Source organism: Hyla sarda, chromosome 5 (assembly GCF_029499605.1).
Source record: "Hyla sarda isolate aHylSar1 chromosome 5, aHylSar1.hap1, whole genome shotgun sequence".
NCBI lineage: Eukaryota > Metazoa > Chordata > Amphibia > Anura > Hylidae > Hyla > Hyla sarda.
The window spans coordinates 278,568,769-278,592,648 of record NC_079193.1 but is presented as its reverse complement, the minus strand read 5'-3'; the positions used below and the strand labels follow the sequence as shown (position 1 = coordinate 278,592,648).

At 40.6% G+C, this 23,880-nt stretch overlaps 1 protein-coding gene across 1 annotated transcript in view; it reads right to left on the bottom strand.

Moving 5' to 3' along the window:
* Positions 1-3,287: 3,287 nt before the first annotated feature.
* The window catches only part of RNF125 (ring finger protein 125), a 31,516-nt gene continuing 10,923 nt past the window's right edge, over positions 3,288-23,880 (bottom strand). The window contains exons 2-6 of the mRNA XM_056521785.1: positions 15,639-15,792; positions 10,809-10,903; positions 9,798-9,897; positions 8,697-8,801; positions 3,288-5,465 (exon numbers count right to left, since the gene is read on the bottom strand). Of these exons, the coding sequence (XP_056377760.1) occupies positions 5,379-5,465; positions 8,697-8,801; positions 9,798-9,897; positions 10,809-10,903; positions 15,639-15,792 (541 nt within the window). The 3' untranslated portion in view covers positions 3,288-5,378. The remainder of the gene's footprint in view (positions 5,466-8,696; positions 8,802-9,797; positions 9,898-10,808; positions 10,904-15,638; positions 15,793-23,880) is intronic.

Sequence of the window (23,880 nt, the reverse complement as noted above, 5' to 3'; positions counted from 1 at the left end):
TTGGAAAATCATGTCCAGATGTGCTGGTACTTTATGCACCAGGATGTACATTTACATCCTATACATGAAACGAGCACAGGAGCTGCGCTGGTTCAGGCTGCTATCAGACTCCAGAATGATTCAGAATATTCTGAATGAAAAACCGAATGCGGTAACCACAACTGATACACATTTTTCAAAACTGCTTTATTGTAGAATAAAATAATAAGACTATGAAAATATATAATACAAAATAAAGTACAAATAGTGATAGCGGAAATTGCAAAGTATACTAACAAGGTATCATTTTAAATGTATTTTATCAAATGGTTCATAAAACACCAGTTGGTCATTGGGCCATTCCCTGACATACATATTTACATTTTACTATATGAATTACAAATTAAGCGAGCAAAATTTTTGCCTATAACAGTGCCCAACCTGGAGCTCCATCAATGTTGTCAATGCCCCGAGAATTGCTGTTTCACAAATGCATTAAAAATGGCTGTCTGGGAATGCTGGGAATTGTAGTTTTGCAACATCTGGAGGGCCACAGTTGGAAGACCACAGCTCTAGAGCCATAGGTCCCACACCTCTGATATATTAACATCCAACCTTTAGGTTATGTTCACAAATGTGTAATTTTGACAGATTTTACTGCCCTTTGAAGTCAATAAGTAGCCAAATCAGGGCATGTAAACGTACCCATAAACTGCATTTCAGTTTGTATTCAACTTAAAACCAGTTTCAGCCATGAAATCTATAAAGGCTGCCATGGTGGCACATGGCAAAGAAAACCAGCTCTTACTTGTAAAATACTCTAACCTAAAATAAAAATATCTCGTTCTGTAGGACCCTGTGAAGCTTAATATTACATCAAGTTATATTAATAAAAAGGCACATGTGCTTCGAAATTAAGTCCATATAACAAGCACTAGTACATTGGCCAAGTCTTCAATAACTAAGGGGAGAATTTATCATTCCCTGCACTAGTGCAAAGTAGTGTGTGAAATTTCTTGTGCAAAGAAAGGGCTTGCACAAATTGTGCCCCTTTTCCCACTAAACACCAGGGGGCAACTTCTGCATCAGTGTAATGTGTTACTCATATCTTAGGGCTCTTTCACACTACCACTGGGCACCATTAGCGGTAGTTTCGTTATAAAATGATGGGAGTTTAGTGGGAGAAATATTACTGCATGTCCGGTATTTTTCTCCCATTACCTCCTCCAAAATAACGGACACCAGACGGACCCCATACAAAGTCAATGGGAGTCATCAGGACCAGTTAGCGCCATTGTGCTCTGACCCATTCAGGGTCCGTTAAGCACAAAAAAAAACATGGACCCTTAACAGGACGTAGCATAGTGGTAGTGTGAACCAACCTACATGATATGTTATAAATACTGTAGACATGAATAATCAACCTAATTAACTTATTGTGCTCCTTAGTTGTAAAATATAACAATTATCAATAAGACAGACATTTTGCTTACTTTAGTCATATTTATCCTGGAAAAAAAATACTTTTGATAACCTGAGACATGGAATCGGATCAGTCAAGAAAATGACAACCATTATTTGATCCCCACATAGGGTAAACACTGAAATTCTTCTAAGGCTATGGCTAAGTTCTAAGGCTATGTTCACACAACATTTGAGCCTTTTTGCTTCTGGACAATTTTTTTTGGGCCATATTAATAACTATTATTAGGACTACAGCAAAGCCTATAGGTAATAAACAAATTTTTCAATCAAGCCATATTGTGGGACATTGGGGGATATTTATCAAAACCTGTTTGGAGGAAGAGTTGTGCAGTTGCATATGGCAACCAGATTAAAAATAAAAGCAGCAATCTCATTGGTTGCCATGGGAAACTGCATCACTGCCTCTACACAGGTTTTGATTAAATTCCCCCACTGCCAAAATTCTGCCTAAAATACAGAAGAGAGAACATCTGTAAATGGTTCACAATTCAAGAGGTTAATCACTTGCTGATTTAATTGGGGGGGGGGGGGAACACAGATGCTTTACTGGATATAGGAACCTAAACTCCAGACCCAAAGAAGGAAACACTTTTGGGGAGACTTATCAAAAACTGTGCAAAGGAAAAGCTGACCAGTTGTCCACTGAAACATAGGAGAAGCAATCTGGTCACTAAGGCCTTTTAAAAATAAAAAGTAGTAATTGACTGGTTGCTATGGGCAACTTTAACTATGCGCAGGTTTTAATAAATATCAACATTTATTAATAAATTGCAATATATTGCTCAAAGGGTATCACAGTACCAACAGTGTATCTACTATAATATAAAGTTCACAGTAAAAAAACTGAATATTTTCTCATATTCAAAATACTATAGGATCATTTTAATTAAAGGGATGGAGCTAGTAATATTTTATTGCTATTCATAGAGCCCATAAACCAGAAAATACCATCCTGTGATGTACGCCAGACTCTACAGGAGGCACTTGAGGCTTTTATGACATTGTGTTAACTTGAATACTAACTTAATAATAATGTTGATTGTTCAGCAGATTCAAAACACAATATCAAAAGAAAATATAAAAGTTAACAGACACACAACACACCCTGGATGACAATACACAAAGATTACTGCTAATATATATAATTAAGTAGACTTTTCTTAAAGAAAATAGCTCATACACCAGTGCACAAACATTACCATTAGATAAACGTATTTATGCTGATACTGTAAGGAACATAAAACCATATAATATTTTTTGAATGTATGTGATATATATATATATATATATATATATATATATATATATCAGTCATAGATTAGTACAAATTGCTTGTGCTTACTATTAAACTCAAAAAGCAGTATGCTATCACAGCACAGTAAAAGTCCTGCCACTGACCAGCAGTAGCATGTGAAAGAGCAATATGCATTTCAAAAGAAGACCGAAGCCCATGCACTGCACAGACAGCCTATGGATTGTAATACGAAGAGAGTAATCTGCACAGACAGCCTATGGATTGTAATACGAAGAGAGTAATCTGCACAGACAGCCTATAGATTGTAATACGAAGAGAGTAATCTGCACAGACAACCTATAGATTGTAATACGAAGAGAGTAATCTGCACAGACAGCCTATGGATTGTAATACGAAGAGAGTAATCTGCACAGACAGCCTATGGATTGTAATACGAAGAGAGTAATCTGCACAGACAGCCTATGGATTGTAATACGAAGAGAGTAATCTGCACAGACAGCCTATGGATTGTAATACGAAAAGAGTAATCTGCACAGACAGCCTATGGATTGTAATACGAAAAGAGTAATCTGCACAGACAGCCTATGGATTGTAATACGAAGAGAGTAATCTGCACAGACAGCCTATGGATTGTAATACGAAGAGAGTAATCTGCACAGACAGCCTATGGATTGTAATACGAAGAGAGTAATCTGCACAGACAGCCTATGGATTGTAATACGAAGAGAGTAATCTGCACAGACAGCCTATGGATTGTAATACGAAGAGAGTAATCTGCACAGACAGCCTATGGATTGTAATACGAAGAGAGTAATCTGCACAGACAGCCTATGGATTGTAATACGAAGAGAGTAATCTGCACAGACAGCCTATGGATTGTAATACGAAGAGAGTAATCTGCACAGACAGCCTATGGATTGTAATACGAAGAGAGTAATGCTTCCCCCCGGGGTGGAGCTGCAGGGCAACTGAATACTGACGGCTGGATTCCTCCAGAGATTACAGTGGATCACAGGAGGTCCGAACAGAGAGACATTCTGATCAGCTTAACATTGCAGGCCCCTTCACTAAAAAGAATTGCCCAAAGAGGACAAACTTTTACAGGAGTGTAAGTGAGATTACAATTAGAGTAAAACGTTAGAAAAAATAATAATTACATGACAGTTTCATCTGAAGTAAAACAAAACCTAACACACAACTCACACAGATACATCCTTATTGCTATTCATATAAAATGACAAGCTGTCATGTATCTTGGGTTTTCCATAACAGATATATGGAGATAAAGTAGTGGTCATCCTGTCCTAACACTACAGTCATTTCTTCCTGAGCCTGGAATAGCTGTATTATTGGGCACTTAGGGAATAGCGGATATCCCCTGACACCTTGTGTGTTATGCTGTTAGAGCAAAGCAATATAAAATGACATTGGTATAGACAATTTTGCCCATTTTGCTACATAAAACTAAAAAGGTATTTCTGGGACTAGTCTGAACAAACATAGATGTGACATATATACAGGACAGCAGAAGTAGATAACACTAAGTTTAGTGTTCTGATAAACTGAACCGTCTTTGTCATCAGTCATGTGAGCCCAGTATGACACTTCTAGTGGTCATCAATTTACGGTGAGCTCTCTCCACCAGGCTAGCGGGCCTTTTTACGTAGTCAGCACAAAGACATCTCTGTTTTGTTGCTGACTGTTCTGACGTTTTTTCTCTCTTACATTCACTTATTATTTTTTAATACTGACAGGACAATATTCCATAGTTAGTCAGACTGCAGCTATGCCAACTTTCGGACATTTCTTTCTATTCCTAAAGGGCAGCAATATTTATATTACTTGTAGATCACATAATGCTGCCCTAAAGTTTCCTATATTTTAGGAAACATTCTATTATATTTGACCCCAAAGTTCTTTTACATTCTTGCTGGCTTTAGTTTTCCCTGTACTTTTCTTGTGCCAATATGTGACTTCTTCCATCTTGTTCCTCCAGTGTCAAACATTTGCTCTACCAGTCACCCTGTATATCCATCTTCTGCCAGCTCGATTTCTGCGTTCTCACATTACAGGTTAGCCAGTGTCAGTTTCCTAGTTCACAGGTTCTGATGTAGGGGCTAAACAACCAAAGGATGCTTGTCTGATACACATACTCAACATAGGCTGAGTTTTAGGGGGAGATTTATCAAAACCTGTGGAGAGGCAACGTTGCCCAGTTGTCCATAGCAACCAATCAGATTGCTTCTTTCATTCTTAACAACAAGGCCTGTAAAAAATGAAAGAAGCAATCTGTTTGGTTGCCATGGGCAACTGGGCAACGTTGCCTCTCCACAGGTTTTGATAAATCTCTCCATTAGAGTTTGAGTGTTACTCCAACACTAAAACTGGATCTTTGGGTGATGTGCGTTCCAAACCAGCTCCACAACACCAGGAGAACCACATTCACCTCCCCTTCCAGCCATATAACAAGTCCAGCAGAGCAGGTAATAGTCAGCTCTGAATCCAGTCCCCAGAATTACCTATAATAAATGTTTTATCTGTGGATTTTTTTTAACCCCATGTTTTGATTAAGAAAAGTAGTCTTCATCTGTAAGCCACAAAAAGTCCATCAGCAAGTCTTCTATACACCATAGTGAACATCTAGGAATCTTAGGGACTCTTAGGATCTGTCAGAGTGCCTCATGTAGTGTATCAATGACAGATCCAGTACTCTTTCAATAAGTGCCTCTTCCACTATGTTTATATCCTAAAAGGTAAAAACAATCATTTTAAGTACATGGTGCAATAATATTTACAGAATAAAACAAATATGTGCAAAACTGACATAGAACCTATAATATTTATATCCTTATACAAGTCTTGCAATATTGTGTGAGTATCTAAATATCTAATATTCTTATCTGTACATTCAGAACTGTTTTATTTTGTATATGCTCCCCCATATAGGGCATCCAAAGTAACTTGTATTTGTCAGAATATTTGACCATTATTTTTGTTTAATAATATGCAATTGATGAGGTTGCTGCCCTGCAACCTTCATCCATTTCTCAATGACTAATGCGGCCCATTTTCTTCTGGTAATTGAAGGGCTGTTGCACTAACATTTTCTCAATGGCATGTGAGAAAATGTCTAAATTGCACATCTTTAAAGGGTATTTCAAAAAATATCAAAAACCCATTATAACTTTATTTAATTCCTTAACACCTTAATGGTCCCGCTCCCGTACTATAACGTGTGGTCACAGGCTGAGGTCGCATCCTAGCCGGGTGGTCCCGGCGCCAATAACACTGATCAGAAGATTGCATGTAATAGTACCCTATAAGGACTAAAACATGGTGTTAAAATAGTTTAAAAAAATGACGTTAATAAATGTAATTTAATCTCTTCCCTAATAAAAGTTTAAATCACCAACCTTTTCCCATTTAAAAAAAAATATATATGTAAAACACATAAACATAAAACATATGTGGTATTGCCGCGTGTATAAATATCCCAACTATAAAAATATGTTAATTAAACCGCAAGGTCAATGGCGTATACGTAAAAAAAAAATTTCAAAAGTCCAAAATTGTGTATTTTTGTATACTCTAAAATTATGTATAAAAAGCGATTAAAAAGTCCCATCAAAACAAATGGTACCAATAAAAACTTCAGATCACGGCGCAAAAAAATGAGCCCCCACACATTCCTGTATGCGGAAAAATAAAAAAAGTTATTGGGGTCAGAAGATGACAATTTTAAACATACTAATTTTGGTGCATTTAGTTATATATTTTTTTTAAGTAGTAAAATAAAAGAAAACCTAACTACTCCTAACACCCCTCCTGCCCTTAAATTTTTTTTCAGAGCTTTAAAAAGCTCTGTATTATACCTTTACCCTTTCTCACATTGTGTGAGCTCCCGGCAGGAGAAAGTGGGCGTTCCCCAGCAGGCGCAACTTCACAGAAGCCTGCGAGAGCTGTGCCTCGCCATGCCCCACATGCACTTCCTGAGTTTAACTGTTTGACTTGCACGGGGAACAGAACAGAGCCACCTAGTAACCGGTTTTTAAAGGGGTTATCCAGCGGAAAACTTTTTTTTTTTTTATCAACTGGTGCCAGAAAGTTAAACAGATTTGTAAATTACTTCTATTAAAAAATCTTAATCTTTCCAGTACTTATTAGCTGCTAAATACTACAGAGGAAATTATTTTCTTTTTAGAACACAGAGCTCTCTGCTGACCACATGACCACAGTGCTCTCTGCTGACACCTCTTTCCATTTTAAGAACTGTCCAGAGTAGGAGAAAATCCCCATAGAAAACATATGCTGCTCTGTACAGTTCCTAAAATGGACAGAGATGTCAGCAGAGAGCACTGTGTTCCAAAAAGAAAATAATTTCCTCTGTAGTATTCAGCAGCTAATAAGTACTGGAAGGATTAAGATTTTTTTTATAGAAGTAATTTACAAATCTGTTTAACTTTCTGGCACCAGTTGATTTAAAATAAATAAATAAATAAAAAGGTTTCCACTGGAGTACCCCTTTAAAATTATATTAAAAACATATAAAATGGTTGAGAATTTTAACAGCAAGAAAATAGCAAAGTGTCTTATAATTACATAAGGAACAATATATTAAAAGTTTAGTTTGGTGACAGGTACTCTAACCTGTTGGGGGCGGATGGCGTACCTATACGTCCCCCGCCCACTCCCTTTCTATAATGTGGGGCCACAGTTGAACGCAGCGTCTAAAGTGAAAGTAAGACATATGTGGTATCGCCGCATGCAGAAATGTCCGAATTATAAAAATATATAGTTAATTAAACCGCACGGTCAAAGACGTACGCGCAAAAAAATTCCAAAGTCCAAAATAGTGTATTTTTGGTCACTTTTTACATACAAAAATGAATAAAAAGTGATCAAAAAGTCCAATTAATACAAAAATGGTACCGCTAAAAAGTTCAGATCACGGCGCATTTTCCTGCATGTAGTTAAGATTTTTTTCCAGAAGTACGACAAAATCAAACCTATATAAGTAGGGTATCATTTTAACCGTATGGACCTACAGAATAAAGATAAGGTGTCATTTTTACAGAAAATGTACTGCGTAGAAACGGAAGCACCCAGAAGTTACAAAATTGAATTTTTTTCTTCAATTTTGTCGCATAATGATTTTTTCCGTTTCGCCATAGATTTTTGGGTAAAATTGAAAGAGTTATGATTTTTAAAAGGTAAGGAGGAAAAAACTAAAAAGTGCAAAAACGGGAAAAAAGCCCTGTGTTAACTGGGCAATCATTAAAAAATTTTTGGTATTGCACTCCCTATGGTAAATAAAAAAATCTCTCTGATGTACTTTGTTTAAAATAAAAAAAATAAAAATGAAGTTTTCTATGTTTTATTTGTGTTTGAAAAAGCTGCCACTAGGTGTCTCCCTACTTGTAAAGAGCACATTTCCTCCCCCCCATCTTTTGCACAGACCTTGGACTCCTGCTGGCCTAACAGAAGTCCAAAAGCAGGAAATGCTAATCACAGCTCATCTCACACATTGAACTGCTCTGGGCTGTGTGTAGCAGAGTGAAAGAGGAAGTTCTCCCCTGTATGGCTTCAGATGTCACGACTGCTGGGTAACGCCTCTTCCCAGTCTGTGAATCTGACTGACTGAGCAGAAAATACAAAGCAATATCAAGGTAGAAAACTAAAATAAAAATAAAGGCAGGGGTGGTTTATCATGATGGGGGCAGTGAACTTGGAGGATTATAAAATTTAGGAGGTACTCTTTAAAGATATCACAGGGAAGGATCTCTGATCAATCCTTAAACTGAGTAAAACTTGTACAAAATTCAGGGAGGTTTTAAACGTTTCTAAAGAATTGGACGAGAGAATAGTAGTATACATAATGGCTATACAAATTTAAAGGGAAACTAATGCTAATATGTGATCTAAAAGTAAAGCAGACAATGGGCAGACAGGCAAAACAAATAAGCAACTTATTACTTACAATATAGTTTTCATAGTATATTGAGTGTCTTGCATGAAGATGCTTCAGGAAACTTGAATTATAGCTGGGGTCTCCTCCCGGCATTAGGCGACAAATTGGACACATCTAAGAAAACAGGGGTGGAATTAGTAGTGGTGGCAGCTCATACGAGACCAAACATACATGAGCAACTACAAAGATTTCTACATGAAAATGCCTTTTTGTCCAATATGCGGTCTGCAGAAATTGTCTGAAATACAGTTCCTGATGTGGTAATTTACACATGGGATGGGGACAACATAAGCAGAAGTAGGCCGCACAGACGCATTTGTACCTTTCTTCCTCTCTCACCTCTTTCCAATCCAATGTGTCAGATCCCATTTCCCTTCATAGTCTGGTTCTCGCCATAGATGTAAAATGGTCATTAGATTCTGTCAATTGACAGAATCTACTGACAGTTTCACATGTAGACACATTGGTTATTTTACCTGTCTGATCCTTTGCTTTCTTCAAGATAAGCAGCATCAAGAGTTGCCTGAAAGCCAACAATCTGCTTCCCTCCATAGAAATAAAACATGCCCAATTACCAACATTATATCTATGGTCAGCTTTATTGGTACTAGAGATGAGCAAAGTTACAGTGATTTGATTCGTCACAAACTTCTCGGCAGTTGCTGACTTTAGGCAGCATAAATTTGTTCAGCTTTCAGGTGCTCCGGTGGGCTGGAAAAGGTGGATACAGTCCTAGGAGAGAGTCTCCAGCCCACTGGAGCACCTGTAAGCTGAACTCATTTATGCTGCCTAAAGTCAGCAACCGCCGAGCAGAGAAGTTTGTGAGAAATCGAATTACTGTAAGTTCACTCATCTCTAATTGGTACTATAGATTCAACAAGTAAATTGTATTGTTTGCATAATGGAAAGTTATATAGTTTTCCAATATATCTATAGCAATTTCTGTTTGCAGTGATTCAAACACAGGCCCTAACTTATCTAGACTGTTACAAGAATACAGTACACACACAAAGCACATTATGTAAAGTGAAGAAGTTTAATGGAATAACATAAGATGCATAAGACCATAATGTAATTCACATGTATTTTAATAAAGAAAACAGTCCTTACCACCAGTCGGGTCTCTGAAGTGTGGTCGGAGAAGCAATGTTGTACCAGATTATCTTCATCCATTTCCTCTGGACAGAAAGGACAAGCATACATTACTTCTCTGAAAAGCAAAAGAACATAGAGACTTATACATTTACATATGATATATGAACAGTCATTCACAATGAACAAACCACCCTATGCTTAAAATAAAGTCTTTACCACTAAGACTGCCAACATTAAAAAGGGGTACTCCACTGTTCAGCGTTTGGAACAAACTGTTCCAAACGCTGGAGTCGGGAGCTCGTGATGTCATAGCCCCACCCCCTCATGATGTCACACCCCGCCCCCTCAATGTAAGTCTATGGGAGGGGGCGTGACAACCGTCACACCCCTTCCAATAGACTTGCATTGAGGGGGCGTGGCATGCCATCATGAGGGGGTGGGGCTATGACATTACAAGCTCTCGGTGCCGGCTCCAGCATTCGGAACAGTTTGTTCCAAATGCTGAGCAGAGGAGGGCCCAAGACACCATAATCAGACTTGTGATAAGCCATGCTATATTCTATTTCACATGTCCGGATAATATTCACGATTCAGTGTGACAGTCCTGAATTTCTAGAACACAACACTTAACCTGTCTTCTCTAGTGCTGCTATCTAAGTAATGTCAGAGGCTAGCAGCAGAAGAGATCTCTGCAAAACAATGGTGACCAACTTCAGACATGTATAGTCATGATGTATTATAACAGCACTGTGACACAATTGGATGAGCTCTGCTCTCTCTAGCTGACATACTGTTACGGCAATTACTACAGAAGTATCTTCTGTATGCACAGTGATGGGTGGAATCAAAACTATTTTATGGACACTGCTAGAAGGCTGGGATAATATAAAAAATATATTATATATATATATTTGCAGTATTAGCATTTACATTTTTTCAGATTACTTTTTGTTTTTTAGTGAATGAAATGAAGTAACAGGAAAATCATACAAAGCATATATCATGCCATCACCACAATGAACATACCTGCATGGTGTCTTCCCTAACTCTTCAAGAGGTCCATACTTTGTAATATATTGCTGACACATATTTAGGTGAGCTCTCATTTCACTCAGACATATCTAAAAAGTAAAACAGAAGAAAAATGGTTAGACTATGTGAACTAAATTAGAAAGCTTACAATGTCAGAGAAAAAATATAGTCTTATAGACAGTAAAAAGGGAAGACTTATTCAAGGCCATTATGATCTAAGCATATATATATATATTTTTATGCAGGCCCTCAGCTCCTGATCTTGGCTATTTCTGACAGTCCTGTAGACATTGGGGCAGCAGTGTACAAGTATTGTGTGCCATTAACATTTGTCCCAATGCATACATTTACAAAAGGTATTCATGATAATATATTTCCCAAGATGGAATACTTTTAACACCTTCAGGACTGGGCATATTTTGTCCTTAAGGACACAGCCAATTTTCATATTTTCCTCCTTGCCTTTTGACCCTTTAATGATGCGGCCTGATTTGACCTTAACCCCTTCCCGCAAATGGACGTTTATGAACGTCCATTTTTCCTGTCACTTAAGGCAAATGGATGTTCATAAATGTCCAATACATTTTCTATCACCATGTCCGGTGGCATGGTGATAGAAACTAGGGATCGACCGATATCTTTTTTTTTTTTTTTTTTTTTTAGGGCTGTTACCGATAATCGGTGGAGGTTAGGGCCGATAGCCGATAACTTATACCGATATTCCGGTATAAGTTATCGGCTATTTATCCCCCCGCGACACCGCTGCAGATCATTGATTTAAAGTGGGCACGGCCCCATTGCCTCCCCCATCCCCGGTTTTAGAATTACCTGTTCCCGGGGTCCACTCTACATCTGGCTCCGGTGGCGTCCTCCTGAGCTGTCACTGTGCGCACTGACTGCGACGTTGCGTCACGTCACTCGTCATTGCGCACAGCGTACCGCAGGACGCAACAGGAGCCAGAAGTAGCGTGGATCCCGAGCCCCGGGAACAGGTAATTATGAAACCGGGGATGGGGGAGGCAATGGGGCGGTGCGGTAGGGGGTGCGGTGTGGTGGGGCGGTGGGGGTGGTCGCGGCAGTGCGGGGAATTATCGGGTTATCGGCAAGGTAATTGCAGATACCGATAATGCCCAAAATCGTGATTATCGGCCGATAATGTCGGCCAAACCGATAATCGGTCGATCCCTAATAGAAACGTCATTGGAGTATTTTGCGCAGTACTGGATGCCGTATCTCCAGAAGGATATAGATACTCTAGAGAGAGTTCAAAGAAGAGCTACTAAACTAGTACATGGATTGCAGGATAAAACTTACCAAGAAAGGTTAAAGGACCTTAACATGTATAGCTTGGAAAAGAAAAAAAAAGAGACAGAGGGGATATGATAGAGACTTTTAAATACATAAAGGGAATCAACACGGTAAAGGAGAAGATATTTAAAAGAAGAAAAACTACCACAAGAAGACAGTTTTAAATTAGAGGGGCAAAGGTTTAAAAGTAATATCAGGAAGTATTACTTTACTGAGAGAGTAGTGGATGCATGGAATAGCCTTCCTGCATAAGTGGTCGCTGCAAATACAGTGAAGGAGTTTAAACATGCATGGGATAAGCAGAAGGCTATCCTTCATATAAGATAGGGCCAGGGACTATTCATAGTATTCAGATTATTGGGCAGACTAGATGGGCCAAATGGTTCTTATCTGCCGACACATTCTATGTTTCTATTGCAGCTGTTCTGAACAGCTGACCGATGACACTATGCAGCTGGAGACCGATCAGACTGGGCCCCTGCTGCTGATTGTTGTCATTGGCCAGTCAGTAAGTGACTGACCAATGACAAGGGACGTGTGGGGATCGCGGTGGTTCCAGGCTGAACGGGTCTTTGGTGACCCGATAGCCTGGAAAATAGGGATGATCGGAGCTGTCCGTGACAGCCCCGATCCTCCTGAGGGATAGGAGCGAGGTGGCAGCAGTCCCACCTTGCTCCTATCCCCTGCCATTGGTCAGTTAGGACTGACCGACCAATGGCAGTTGGGGGCGGGGGGGTTAAAGTTGAAATCCCCGCTCTGCCTGCCCCTGGATGTTTTTACACTAACATGCTGGTGTTGCCCCATAGTTTTCATTTTCACAAGAGGTAAAAAGGAAAAAAAGATCCCCAAAATTTGTAATGCAATTTCTCCTGAGTACGGAAATACCCCATATGTGGATGTAAGATGCTCTGTAGGCGCATAACAGGGCTCAGGAGTGAGAGCGCCATGTACATTTAAGGTGATCTGCACAGGGGTGGCTGATCGTTACAGAGGTTCTGACATAAACACAAAAAAAATAATAATAAAACACCCACGTGACCCCATTTTGGAAACTACGGAACCTAACAAGGGGTAAAGTGAGCCTTAGCACCCCACAGGTGTATGACGAATTTTCGTTAAAGTTGGACGTGAAAATGAAAATTTTGTATTTTTTCACAAAAATGCTGGCATTATCCCAAATTTTTCATTTTCAGAAGGGGTAATAGGAAAAAAGCTCCCCAAAATTTGTAGCCCCATTTCTTCTGTGTATATAAATACCCCATATGTGGATTTAAAGTGCTCTGCTGGCACACTACAATTCTCAGAAGAGAAGGAGCGCCATTGGGCTTTTGGAAAGAGAATGTGTCTGGAATTGAAGGCCAGGTGTGTATACAAAGCCCCCATGGTGCCAGAACAATGCCCCCCCCCCCCCCCAACATGTGACCCCATTTTGGAAACTACACCCCTCAAGTAATTTAATAAGGGGTGCAGTGAGCATTTACGCCCCACAGGTGTCTGACAGATTTTTTTAACAGTGGGCCGTAAAAATGAAAAATGTAATTTTTCATTTGCACAGCCCACTGTTCTAAACAACTGTCAGACACCTGTGGGGCGTAAATGCTCACTGCACCCCTTATTAAATTACTTGAGGGGTGTAGTTTCCAAAATGGGGTCACATGCGAGTGTAAAAAAAATGCAGATTTTGAATTTTCTCCTTCAATTTGCTGCTATTCCTGTGAAACACCTAAAGGGTTAACACCTTTACTGAATGTCATTTTGAATACTTTGAGGGGTGCAGTTTTTATAATGGGGTAATTTATGGGGTATTTCTAATATGAAAGGCCTTCAAACCCACTTAAAAACAGAACTGGTCCCTGAAAAACTTTGAAGCCCTCTGATATCTTCCAAATGTAAAAACACGTCAATTTTATGATGCAAACATAAAGTAGACATATTGTATATGTAAATCAATATATCATTTATTTGGGATGTTCATTTTCCTTACAAGCAGAGAGTTTCAAAGTTAGAAAAATTCTAAATTTAGCAATTTTTCATGAAATTTTGCAATTTTTCACCAAGAAACGATGAAAGTATCGACGAAAATTTACCACTATGTTAAAGTAGAATATGTCATGAAAAACAATCTCGGAATCAAATTCATAAGTAAAAGCATCCCAGAGTTATTAATGCTTAAAGTGACAGTGGTCAGATGTGCAAAAAATGTTCTGGCCCTTAAGGTGAAAATGGGCTGTGTCCTCAAGTGGCTAATGATTGGGCCCCATTTTTTTTTTTTTTCAATCTGACATGTGTCTCTAAGTGTTAATAAACTTGGAATGCTTATACTGACAGTTTTTTGACATACTGGCCCTCATTTACTATTGCAAACCCGACATGTTTTGTCGGGTTGTGTGCCAGATTCTGTCGCATTGCGCCAGAAATTCTGTCTGTGTCAGATTTTGCGCCAGAACTGAAAAAACCCTGAAGAAAACCTGAAAAGGGGCGTGGTCTCCAAAAAGGGGCGTGTTCCCAACTTTCACAAAAACCCAACATATTTACTAAGGTTTCCACATATAATGTGGTGGATTTGAGCTGAGGAAAACCAGACAGATCAGAACATGTGTAAAAAAAGCAAAGTGTAGGGAAAGTGGAAAATGTAGGGAAACCTTAGTGAATACCGTGGAAAATAAATTGTAGGGAATTAAAACCCACAAAGAAACCTACACTCCACTCTTAGTAAATAAGGGCCATTGTACTTTATATTAGTGCTAAATTTTTGTTGATACATGTGGCGGTTTTTGTGAAAAACAAAAAAATATTGTGAAAAGTTCTGGCTTTTAATGGTGCTCACTGTGTGATAAAAAGGAAATTATTGTGGGTCGGTACAATTATGGTGATACTCAAATTTTTATGTTTTTTTTTTCCCCTTTTCACAACAAAATCCCTTTTTGCTCTTTTTTGTGTTGCCATATTCAGACAGCCATTTTTTTGTGTATAATATTATAGGGCATCTTTTTTTTCCACTTTACTTAACTTTTTTTTTTTTTAAATCCTATTATACTATACTGCAGCATAGTATAATTGTTAGTATACACTGACAATTTGCCTGCGAGACCCAGCCTATGGCTGAACCTCACAGGCTTCCATATCAAATTTTGACCTTACAAAGAGGACAGAGCCTTCGAAACACGTCTTCCGAATAAATCTTTATTGTTTTATTATACTGCTGTGTCTGTTAGTTTCGGGTATAGGTAGTTTGTTTCATCCAGTCATGAGCGCAGTCTCTGGACGTCTAATTTTCCTGTAGACTCCCGGGGATCTTCAGGCTCACTGAGGTTTCTCTGAGGGTTGACTTTGATATGAAGCGAGCACAGGAGCCTTACTTCATAGGCTGTGAGTGACGGCTGCTATCAGGACTTTTTATACAAGCAAAACTACTATGAACAGAGGGTATCTGCCTCAGCCATATCTTATCATATACGGTATATTGGGAGGTTTAGCATGCTCAGCCCTTTTGCTAGCTCTCTTATCTTGATTTACCTTTTCTTCACATTCCTCACAATTCTGAAATACAGTTTTCATCTTCTTCATGATGTCCACGGCGAGCGTTCCTTCTGAGGATAGGCAAGTTCGGCAATAAGGACATGCGTAGGCGTTATTCCTCAGACTAGCTTTTATACAAGTCTGACAAAACCTATAAGACACAAGAGGAAACAAGAATAAAACACTTGTATGGATTATTCAACTTGAAACTATCATTATTGGCCAGTGGATGGGTGTATTAAAAAGTTATAACAATACTGTACTGTGGACATTAGAAGGAAATAGTTTTACAACAAAGAGTATACAGGCAAGCCAAAAACTACCATGACCACAATACAGTATGTTAACCTTAACCCCTTAAGGACTCAGCCCATTTTGGCCTTAAGGACTCAGACAATTTAATTTTTACGTTTTCATTTTTTCCTCCTCGCCTTCTAAAAATCATAACTCTTTTATATTTTCATCCACAGACTAGTATGAGGGCTTGTTTTTTGTGTGACCAGTTGTCCTTTGTAATGACATCACTCATTATACCATAAAATGTATGGCGCAACCAAAAAACACTTTTTGTGGGGAAATTAAAATGAAAAACGCAATTTTGCTAATTTTGGAAGGTTTTGTTTTCACGCCGTACAATTTATGGAAAAAATTACATGTGTTCTTTATTCTTAGGGTCAATACGATTAAAATGATACCCATTATTACATACTTTTATATTATTGTTGCGCTTAAAAAAAATCACAAACTTTTTAACCAAATTAGTACGTTTATAATCCCTTTATTTTGATGACCTCTAACTTTTTTATTTTTCCGTATAAGCGGCGGTATGGGGGCTCATTTTTTGCGCCATGATCTGTACTTTTTTTTGATACCACATTTGCATATAAAAAACTTTTAATACACTTTTTATAAAAAATTTTTTAATAAAATGTATTAAAAAAGTAGGAATTTTGGACTTTTTTATTTTTTTTCGTTCACGCCGTTCACCGTACGGGATCATTAACATTTTATTTTAATAGTTCGGACATTTACGCACGCGGCGATACCAAATATGTCTATAAAAAATGTTTTTTACGCTTTTTGGGGGTAAAATAGGAAAAAACGGACGTTTTACTTTTTTATTGGGGGAGGGGATTTTTCACTTTTTTTTACTTTTACTTTTACATTTTTTTTTTTACACTTGAATAGTCCCCATAGGGGACTATTCATAGCAATACCATGATTGCTAATACTGATCTGTTCTATGTATAGGACATATAACAGATCAGTATTATCGGTCATCTTCTGCTCTGGTCTGCTCGATCACAGACCAGAGCAGGAGACGCCGGGAGCCGCACGGAGGAAGGAGAGGGGACCTCCGTGCGGCGTTCTGAATGATCGGATCCCCGCAGCAGCGCTGCGGGCGATCCGATCGTTCATTTAAATCGCGAACTCCCGCAGATGCCGGGATCTGTATTGATCCCGGCACCTGAGGGGTTAATGGCGGACGCCCGCAAGATCGCGGGCGTCGGCCATTGCCGGCGGGTCCCTGGCTGCGATCAGCAGCCGGGATCAGCCGCGCATGACACGGGCATCGCTCCGATGCCCGCGGTTATGCTTAGGACGTAAATGTACGTCCTGGTGCGTTAAGTACCACCTCACCAGGACGTACATTTACGTCCTGCGTCCTTAAGGGGTTAAGTATGTGGATCATAGTCAGTTATAAAGAAATAGCCTACTAAGAAAAATAAAATTATATATCTCAATTATGTGTGTTTCCTTATTTTTTGCACTTAGAAAACCACCATTAGCTGTACATCACTCCCCCACTCCTATCTGCCTTCACTGTAATTTGTGCACTCAGGTCGTAAAATAGGAGGGAATTGTGGGATAAATTAAAAAGAGAACTAAAATAGTAAGATACATCTTTTTTTTTTAAACAAGACATGAAGACCACAACGTTACCGCCGCTCTATTGGATTTCTGGTTCACCCCTGCTCTATTGGATTTCTGGTAAGACTTAGAGAATTCTTTACAGATGATGCATTTTAGTTCCAACAGCTATCATTAGACCTGTATGTGTATTTGTGTATGTAAGGCTGCTTTCACACTATAAAAATTCATCTGTAATGAAGTCAGTCATAAAAATCTTGAAAATCGGCCGTTAAAAAATCCCATTATAGTCCCTCTGATTTTTTAATAGCAGTTTTGACCAGTTATCGCCCGTTATTAAAGGACAACTGTAGTGGAACACTTATATATTCCCGTGCCCTGGCCTCAAAAACAAACAAAATAAACTTATACATAGCTTCCTACGAGCCCCCGTTGGGGACGGGGACGCCGCCGAGCGTATCACCGGCCGCAGCGATGTCCCGCCCCGTGATAGGCTGAGCACACTGTCATGTAAGGAGCTCTGGCCGGCTTCTTACATGACAGTGGGCTCAGCCTATCACCGGCCAGGGCGGGAGATCGCTGCGGCCTGTGATACGCCGACCGCTCTGCGGCGTCCCCGTCCCCAGGAAGTGGAATGAGGTTAGTACTGCCGGACCGTGAGGCCTGTGCCGGACCAACGGGGGCTTGCAGGAAGGTATTTATAAGTTTATTTTGTTTGTTTTTGAGGCCCGGGAATATAAAAAAATGTTCCACTACAGTTGTCCTTTAATAACGGACGTTATTTTGTGCATGCACTATTTCTCCCGTTACTATCGCATGTCACAAAATAACGGCCATTATTAATAACGGGCGATAACGGGTTAAAACGGCTATTAGAAAAATCCCATAGACTATAATGGGATTTTTTTAATGGCCGATTTTCAAGATTTTTATGACGGATGTTCATTACAGATGAATTTTTATAGTGTGAAAGCAGCCTAAGTGTAGAATAGGATAGAAAAAGATTTTACACACTAGCATCTTAGTATTTAAGTATTTTCAAATAAGTTTGTTGAAAAGCCAATAAAAGCTTCAAGAGAGAGAATCTGTCTGCAGTTCTAAAGCATTAAAAACCGCAGACTAGTGTTTTGGTAATGCAACCTGCATGACCAAGAGAAATGATGCTTGATGTCCCTGTCACTGCAAATGCTTAGGAGGCTCTTACATTCAGTGTCTCCAAACTCTCCAAATGCCCAGGAGACCGCTAGAGTTGTCAAACATAGCTAAGAGGAGGGGATGGGAAAACACAATACACCTAACCAGAAGAACCCACCTCCTTGACACTTACTCGTCGCTGTGGGACATCAAAGTATGTGGGGCTGTCAGCAGTTTTCATAGCTCCAAGCTGCTGACATGTACCCTTTATTTTGAGCATGATGCTGCCTAAAAAGCTTAGGCCATTAGGCATATGTGATAAATACCTTGTTCCAGGGATATATTTATTAAAAAGATAATTTCAAACTGGACAATGAAAACAGAAGCCTGCAAGGCAAGATCCATGTTTTTATGACCAGGAGTCTCCTGCTTTCAGCATTTACCTCCAAAGTACACTGTTCAAAAAAATAAATAACACATCCTAGATCTGAATGAATGAACTAATCATATGAAACACTTTAGTCTTTACATTGTTTAATGTGCTGAAAACCAAATTTATCAACCCATGGAGGTCTGGATATGGAGTCATGTCCTACAACGCCTGGTCATGCTCTTGGACAGTCTGTGGTGCAACATGGCGTTGGTGGATGGAGCGAGACATGATGTCCCAGATGTGCTCAATCGGATTCAGGTCTGGGGAACGGACGGGCCAGTTCATAGTATCAATGCCTTCCTCTTGCAGGAACTGCTGACGCACTCCAGCCACATGAGGTCTAGCATGGTCTTGCATTAGGAGGAACCAGGGCCAATCACACCAGCATATGGTCTCACAAGGGGTCTGAGGATCTCATCTCGGTACCTAATGGCAGTCAAGCTACCTCTGGCAAGCACATGGAGGGCTGTACGGCCCCCTAAAGAAATGCCACCCCACATCATTACTGACCCACCGCCAAACCGGTCATGCTGGAGGATGTTGCAGGCAGAAGAACGTTCTCCATGGCGTCTCCAGACTCTGTCACATGTGTGAACCTGCGTTCATCTGTGAAGAGCACAGGGCGCCAGTGGCGAATTTGCCAATCTTGGTGTTCTCAGGCAAATGCCAAACGTCCTGCAGGGTGTTGGGCTTAGGGATCGACCGATACCGATAACCAGTGAATTTTCTGGCCGATAGCCGATAACTTATACCGATATTCCGTGCATGACGTTGTGCCATCATACCACCCTCATGGAGTCTGTTTCTGACCGTTTGAGTGGACAAGTGCGAATTTGTGGCCTGCTGGAGGTCATTTTGCAGGGCTCTTGCAATGCTCCCTCTTGTGCAAAGGTGGAGGTAGCAGTCCTGCTGCTGGTTTGTTGCCCTCCTACGGCCTCCTCCATGTCTCCTGATGTGCTGGCCTGTCTCCTGATGGCGCCTCCATGCTCTGGACACTACGCTGACACACACAGAAAACCATCTTGCCACAGCTTGCATTGATGTGCCATCCTGGATGAGCTGCACTACCTGAGCCACTAAATACACACTGCTATACACATGGGGGGGTGTGCAGAGCATTTGCACCTAGTGTCTGTCTGTTGTACTAGAGTCTGTACTACAGACATGGCTTGGATGCAATGCTCTGCAGTCTGCACATACCCCCATGTGTATAGGAGAACTATATTAAAAAAAAAAAAAAATTATTAACTGTTCCCCCCATAAAAATTAGCTCCCCTTTTTCCTGTTGCTATACAAAAAAGTAAAATGTATTTTTTTTTTTTACATATTTGATACTGCCGCACGGCTAACTGTCCGAACTATTAAAATATTAGTGAATCATAATAGTAATAGTAACTTGTAATAGTTCATTTACCCATGCGGCAGTATCAAATCTATGCTGGTTTCTGTACAGGATCATGAATAATGATCCTGTACAGAAACCGGCATAAACTTTAAAAAAATCCAATATTGCTGATGTTTGGTCACATGACATGCTAGAAACTTTTTAATATGGCCATTGTACATAATTTTTCAAGTAGTATCAGCTGAACCTTTTTTTTTGGCATTTCTATATTTTTTCCAATTAACCCCTTAAGGACCAAGGACGTACCGGTACGTCCTTGGTCCTGCTCCCGTGATATAACGCGGGGTTACACGGTAACCCCGCATCATATCACGGCGGGCCCGGCGTCAAAGTGAAGCCGGGACCCGCCGCTAATAGCGCGCGGCGCCACGCGCTATTGACCCTTTAGCCGCGCGCTCAAAGCTGAGCCACGCGGCTAAAAGTGAAAGTAAAAAGTGCTGGTTTGCTCAGGGGGCTGTTCGGGATAGCCGCGGCGAAATCGCGGCATCCCGAACAGCTTACAGGACAGCAGGAGGGTCCCTACCTGCCTCCTCGCTGTCCGATCACCGAATGACTGCTCAGTGCCTGAGATCCAGGCATGAGCAGTCAAGCGGCAGAATCATCAATCATTTCTCATAGGAAACCAGTGATCAATGTGAAAGATCAGTGTGTGCAGTGTTATAGGTCCCTATGGGAGCTATAACATTGCAAAAAAAAAAAAAAAAAAGTTAATAAAGATCATTTAACCCCTCCCCTATTAAAAGTTTCAATCACCCCCCTTTTCCAATAAAAAAAAAAAAAAAAAACAGTGTAAATAAAAATAAACATATATGGTATCTCCGCGTGCGGAAATGTCCGAATTATAAAAATATATTGTTAATTAAACCGCTCAGTCAATGGCGTATGCGCAAAAAAATTCCAAAGTCCAAAATAGTGCATTTTTGGTCACTTTTTATATAATTTAAAAATGAATAAAAAGCGATCAATAAGTCCTATCAATGCAAAAATGGTACCGTTAAAAACTTCAGATCACGGCGCAAAAAATGAGCCCTCATACCGCCCCATACGTGGAAAAATAAAAAAAAGTTATAGGGGTCAGAAGATGACAATTTTAAACGTATAAATTTCCGTGCATGTAGTTATGATTTTTTCCAGAAGTGCGACAAAATCAAACCTATATAAGTAGGGTATCATTTTAATCGTATGGACCTACAGAATAAAGATAAGGTGTAATTTTTACCGAAAAATGTACTACGTAGAAACAGAAGCCCCCAAAAGTTACAAAACTGCGTTTTTTTTTTTTCAATTTTGTCGCACAATGATTTTTTTTTCCGTTTCACTGTAAATTTTTGGGCAAAATGACTGATGTCATTACAAAGTAGAATTGGTGGCGCAAAAAATAATCAATCATATGGATTTTTAGGTGCAAAATTGAAAGAGTTATGATTTTTTAAAGACAAGGAGCAAAAAACGAAAATGCGACAACGAATCGATTATTTAAATAATTGTTAGTTGCAGCCCTATTCAAAAGTGACCAAAACATCAGCCAGGAAGCATAGGAACTGAGAAGTGGTCTGTGGTCACCACCTGCAGAACCACTCCTTTATTGGGGTGTCTTGCTAATTGCCTATAATTACCGCCTGTTGTCTGTTCCATTTGCATAACAGCATGTGAAATTGATTGTCAATCAGTGTTGCTTCCTGAGTGGACAGTGTGATTTCACAGAAGTGGGATTGACGTGGAGTTACATTGTGTTGTTTAAGTGTTCCCTTCATTTTTTTTGAGCAGTGTATGTATTGATCTGAGACAGAATCTCAGTGACACATATCACTGACCAGTTTAGTCATGCTTTATGAGACCAACATCAGACCATGAGTTTATAGCAAAGCCAAAAAGATTGCCAATGTAACAAGCACTATAAAACAAAGTCATCCTACACACAATGTCCCTGCCCACTGCATGGAAATGATCATCCTACACATTAAGTATTCTTTGTAGTTACACCATGTTTTTCTTCATTCGGGTATTGTTCCAATGAGATAAATATTAGACAGGGTGCCTGCTGACCTGGGCTTATAGATCCTGATCGACCATCTGTGTGCTCAATGCTTATCATCTATGATAGATAGCAACCGTAAGTCACAAAGTCAAACTATTTCAACTCGTATTACAGTATATAGATATCTCAAGAACTCTGTTCACCTATAAGGTGCCATACGCATGTGATGATAGAAAGGTATTACAATACAGCCCTGTGAACATTAGATGGTCATCTGGTCTGGTGGAAAATTTAAGAGAGGCAAGTCTAATGTGTATAGGCTTCACAGGGGAGGGAAGGTATGATCACATGGGGGAGGTAAGGTATGATCACACGGGGGAGGTAAGGTATGATCACACGTGGGAGGTAAGGTATGATCACACGGGGGAGGTAAGGTATGATCACACGGGGGGAGGGAAGGTATGATCACACGGGTGGGGGGAGGAAAGGTATGATCACACGGGGGGGGAGGAAAGGTATGATCACACGGGGGGGGAGGGAAGGGAAGGTACGATCACACGGGGGGGGGGGGGAAGGTATGATCACACGGGGGGAGGGAAGGTATGATCACACTGGGGGGGAGGGAAGGTATGATCACACTGGGGGGGAGGGAAGGTATGATCACACGGGGGGAGGGAAGGCATGGTCACACGGGGGGAGGGAAGGCATGGTCACACGGGGGGAGTGAAGGCATGATCACACTGGGGGGGGGGAGGGAAGGTATGATCACACTGGGGGGAGGGAAGGTATGATCACACTGGGGGGGGGGGGAGGGAAGGTATGATCACACTGGGGGGGGGGAGGGAAGGCATGATCACACGGGGGGAGGGAAGGCATGATCACACGGGGGGAGGGAAGGCATGATCACACGGGGGAGGGAAGGCATGATCACACGGGGGAGGGAAGGCATGATCACACGGGGGGAGGGAAGGCATGATCACACGGGGGGAGGGAAGGCATGATCACACGGGGGGAGGGAAGGCATGATCACACGGGGGGAGGGAAGGCATGATCACACGGGGGGTGGGAAGGCATGATCACACGGGGGGAGGGAAGGTATGATCACACGGGGGGAGGGAAGGCATGATCACACAGGGGAGGGAAGGTATGATCACACGGGGGGAGGGAAGGCATGATCACACGGGGGGAGGGAAGGCATGATCACACGGGGGGAGGGAAGGCATGATCACACGGGGGGTGGGAAGGCATGATCACACAGGGGAGGGAAGGTATGATCACACGGGGGGGAGGGAAGGCATGATCACACGGGGGGAGGGAAGGCATGATCACACGGGGGGAGGGAAGGCATGATCACACGGGGGGTGGGAAGGCATGATCACACAGGGGAGGGAAGGTATGATCACACGGGGGGAGGGAA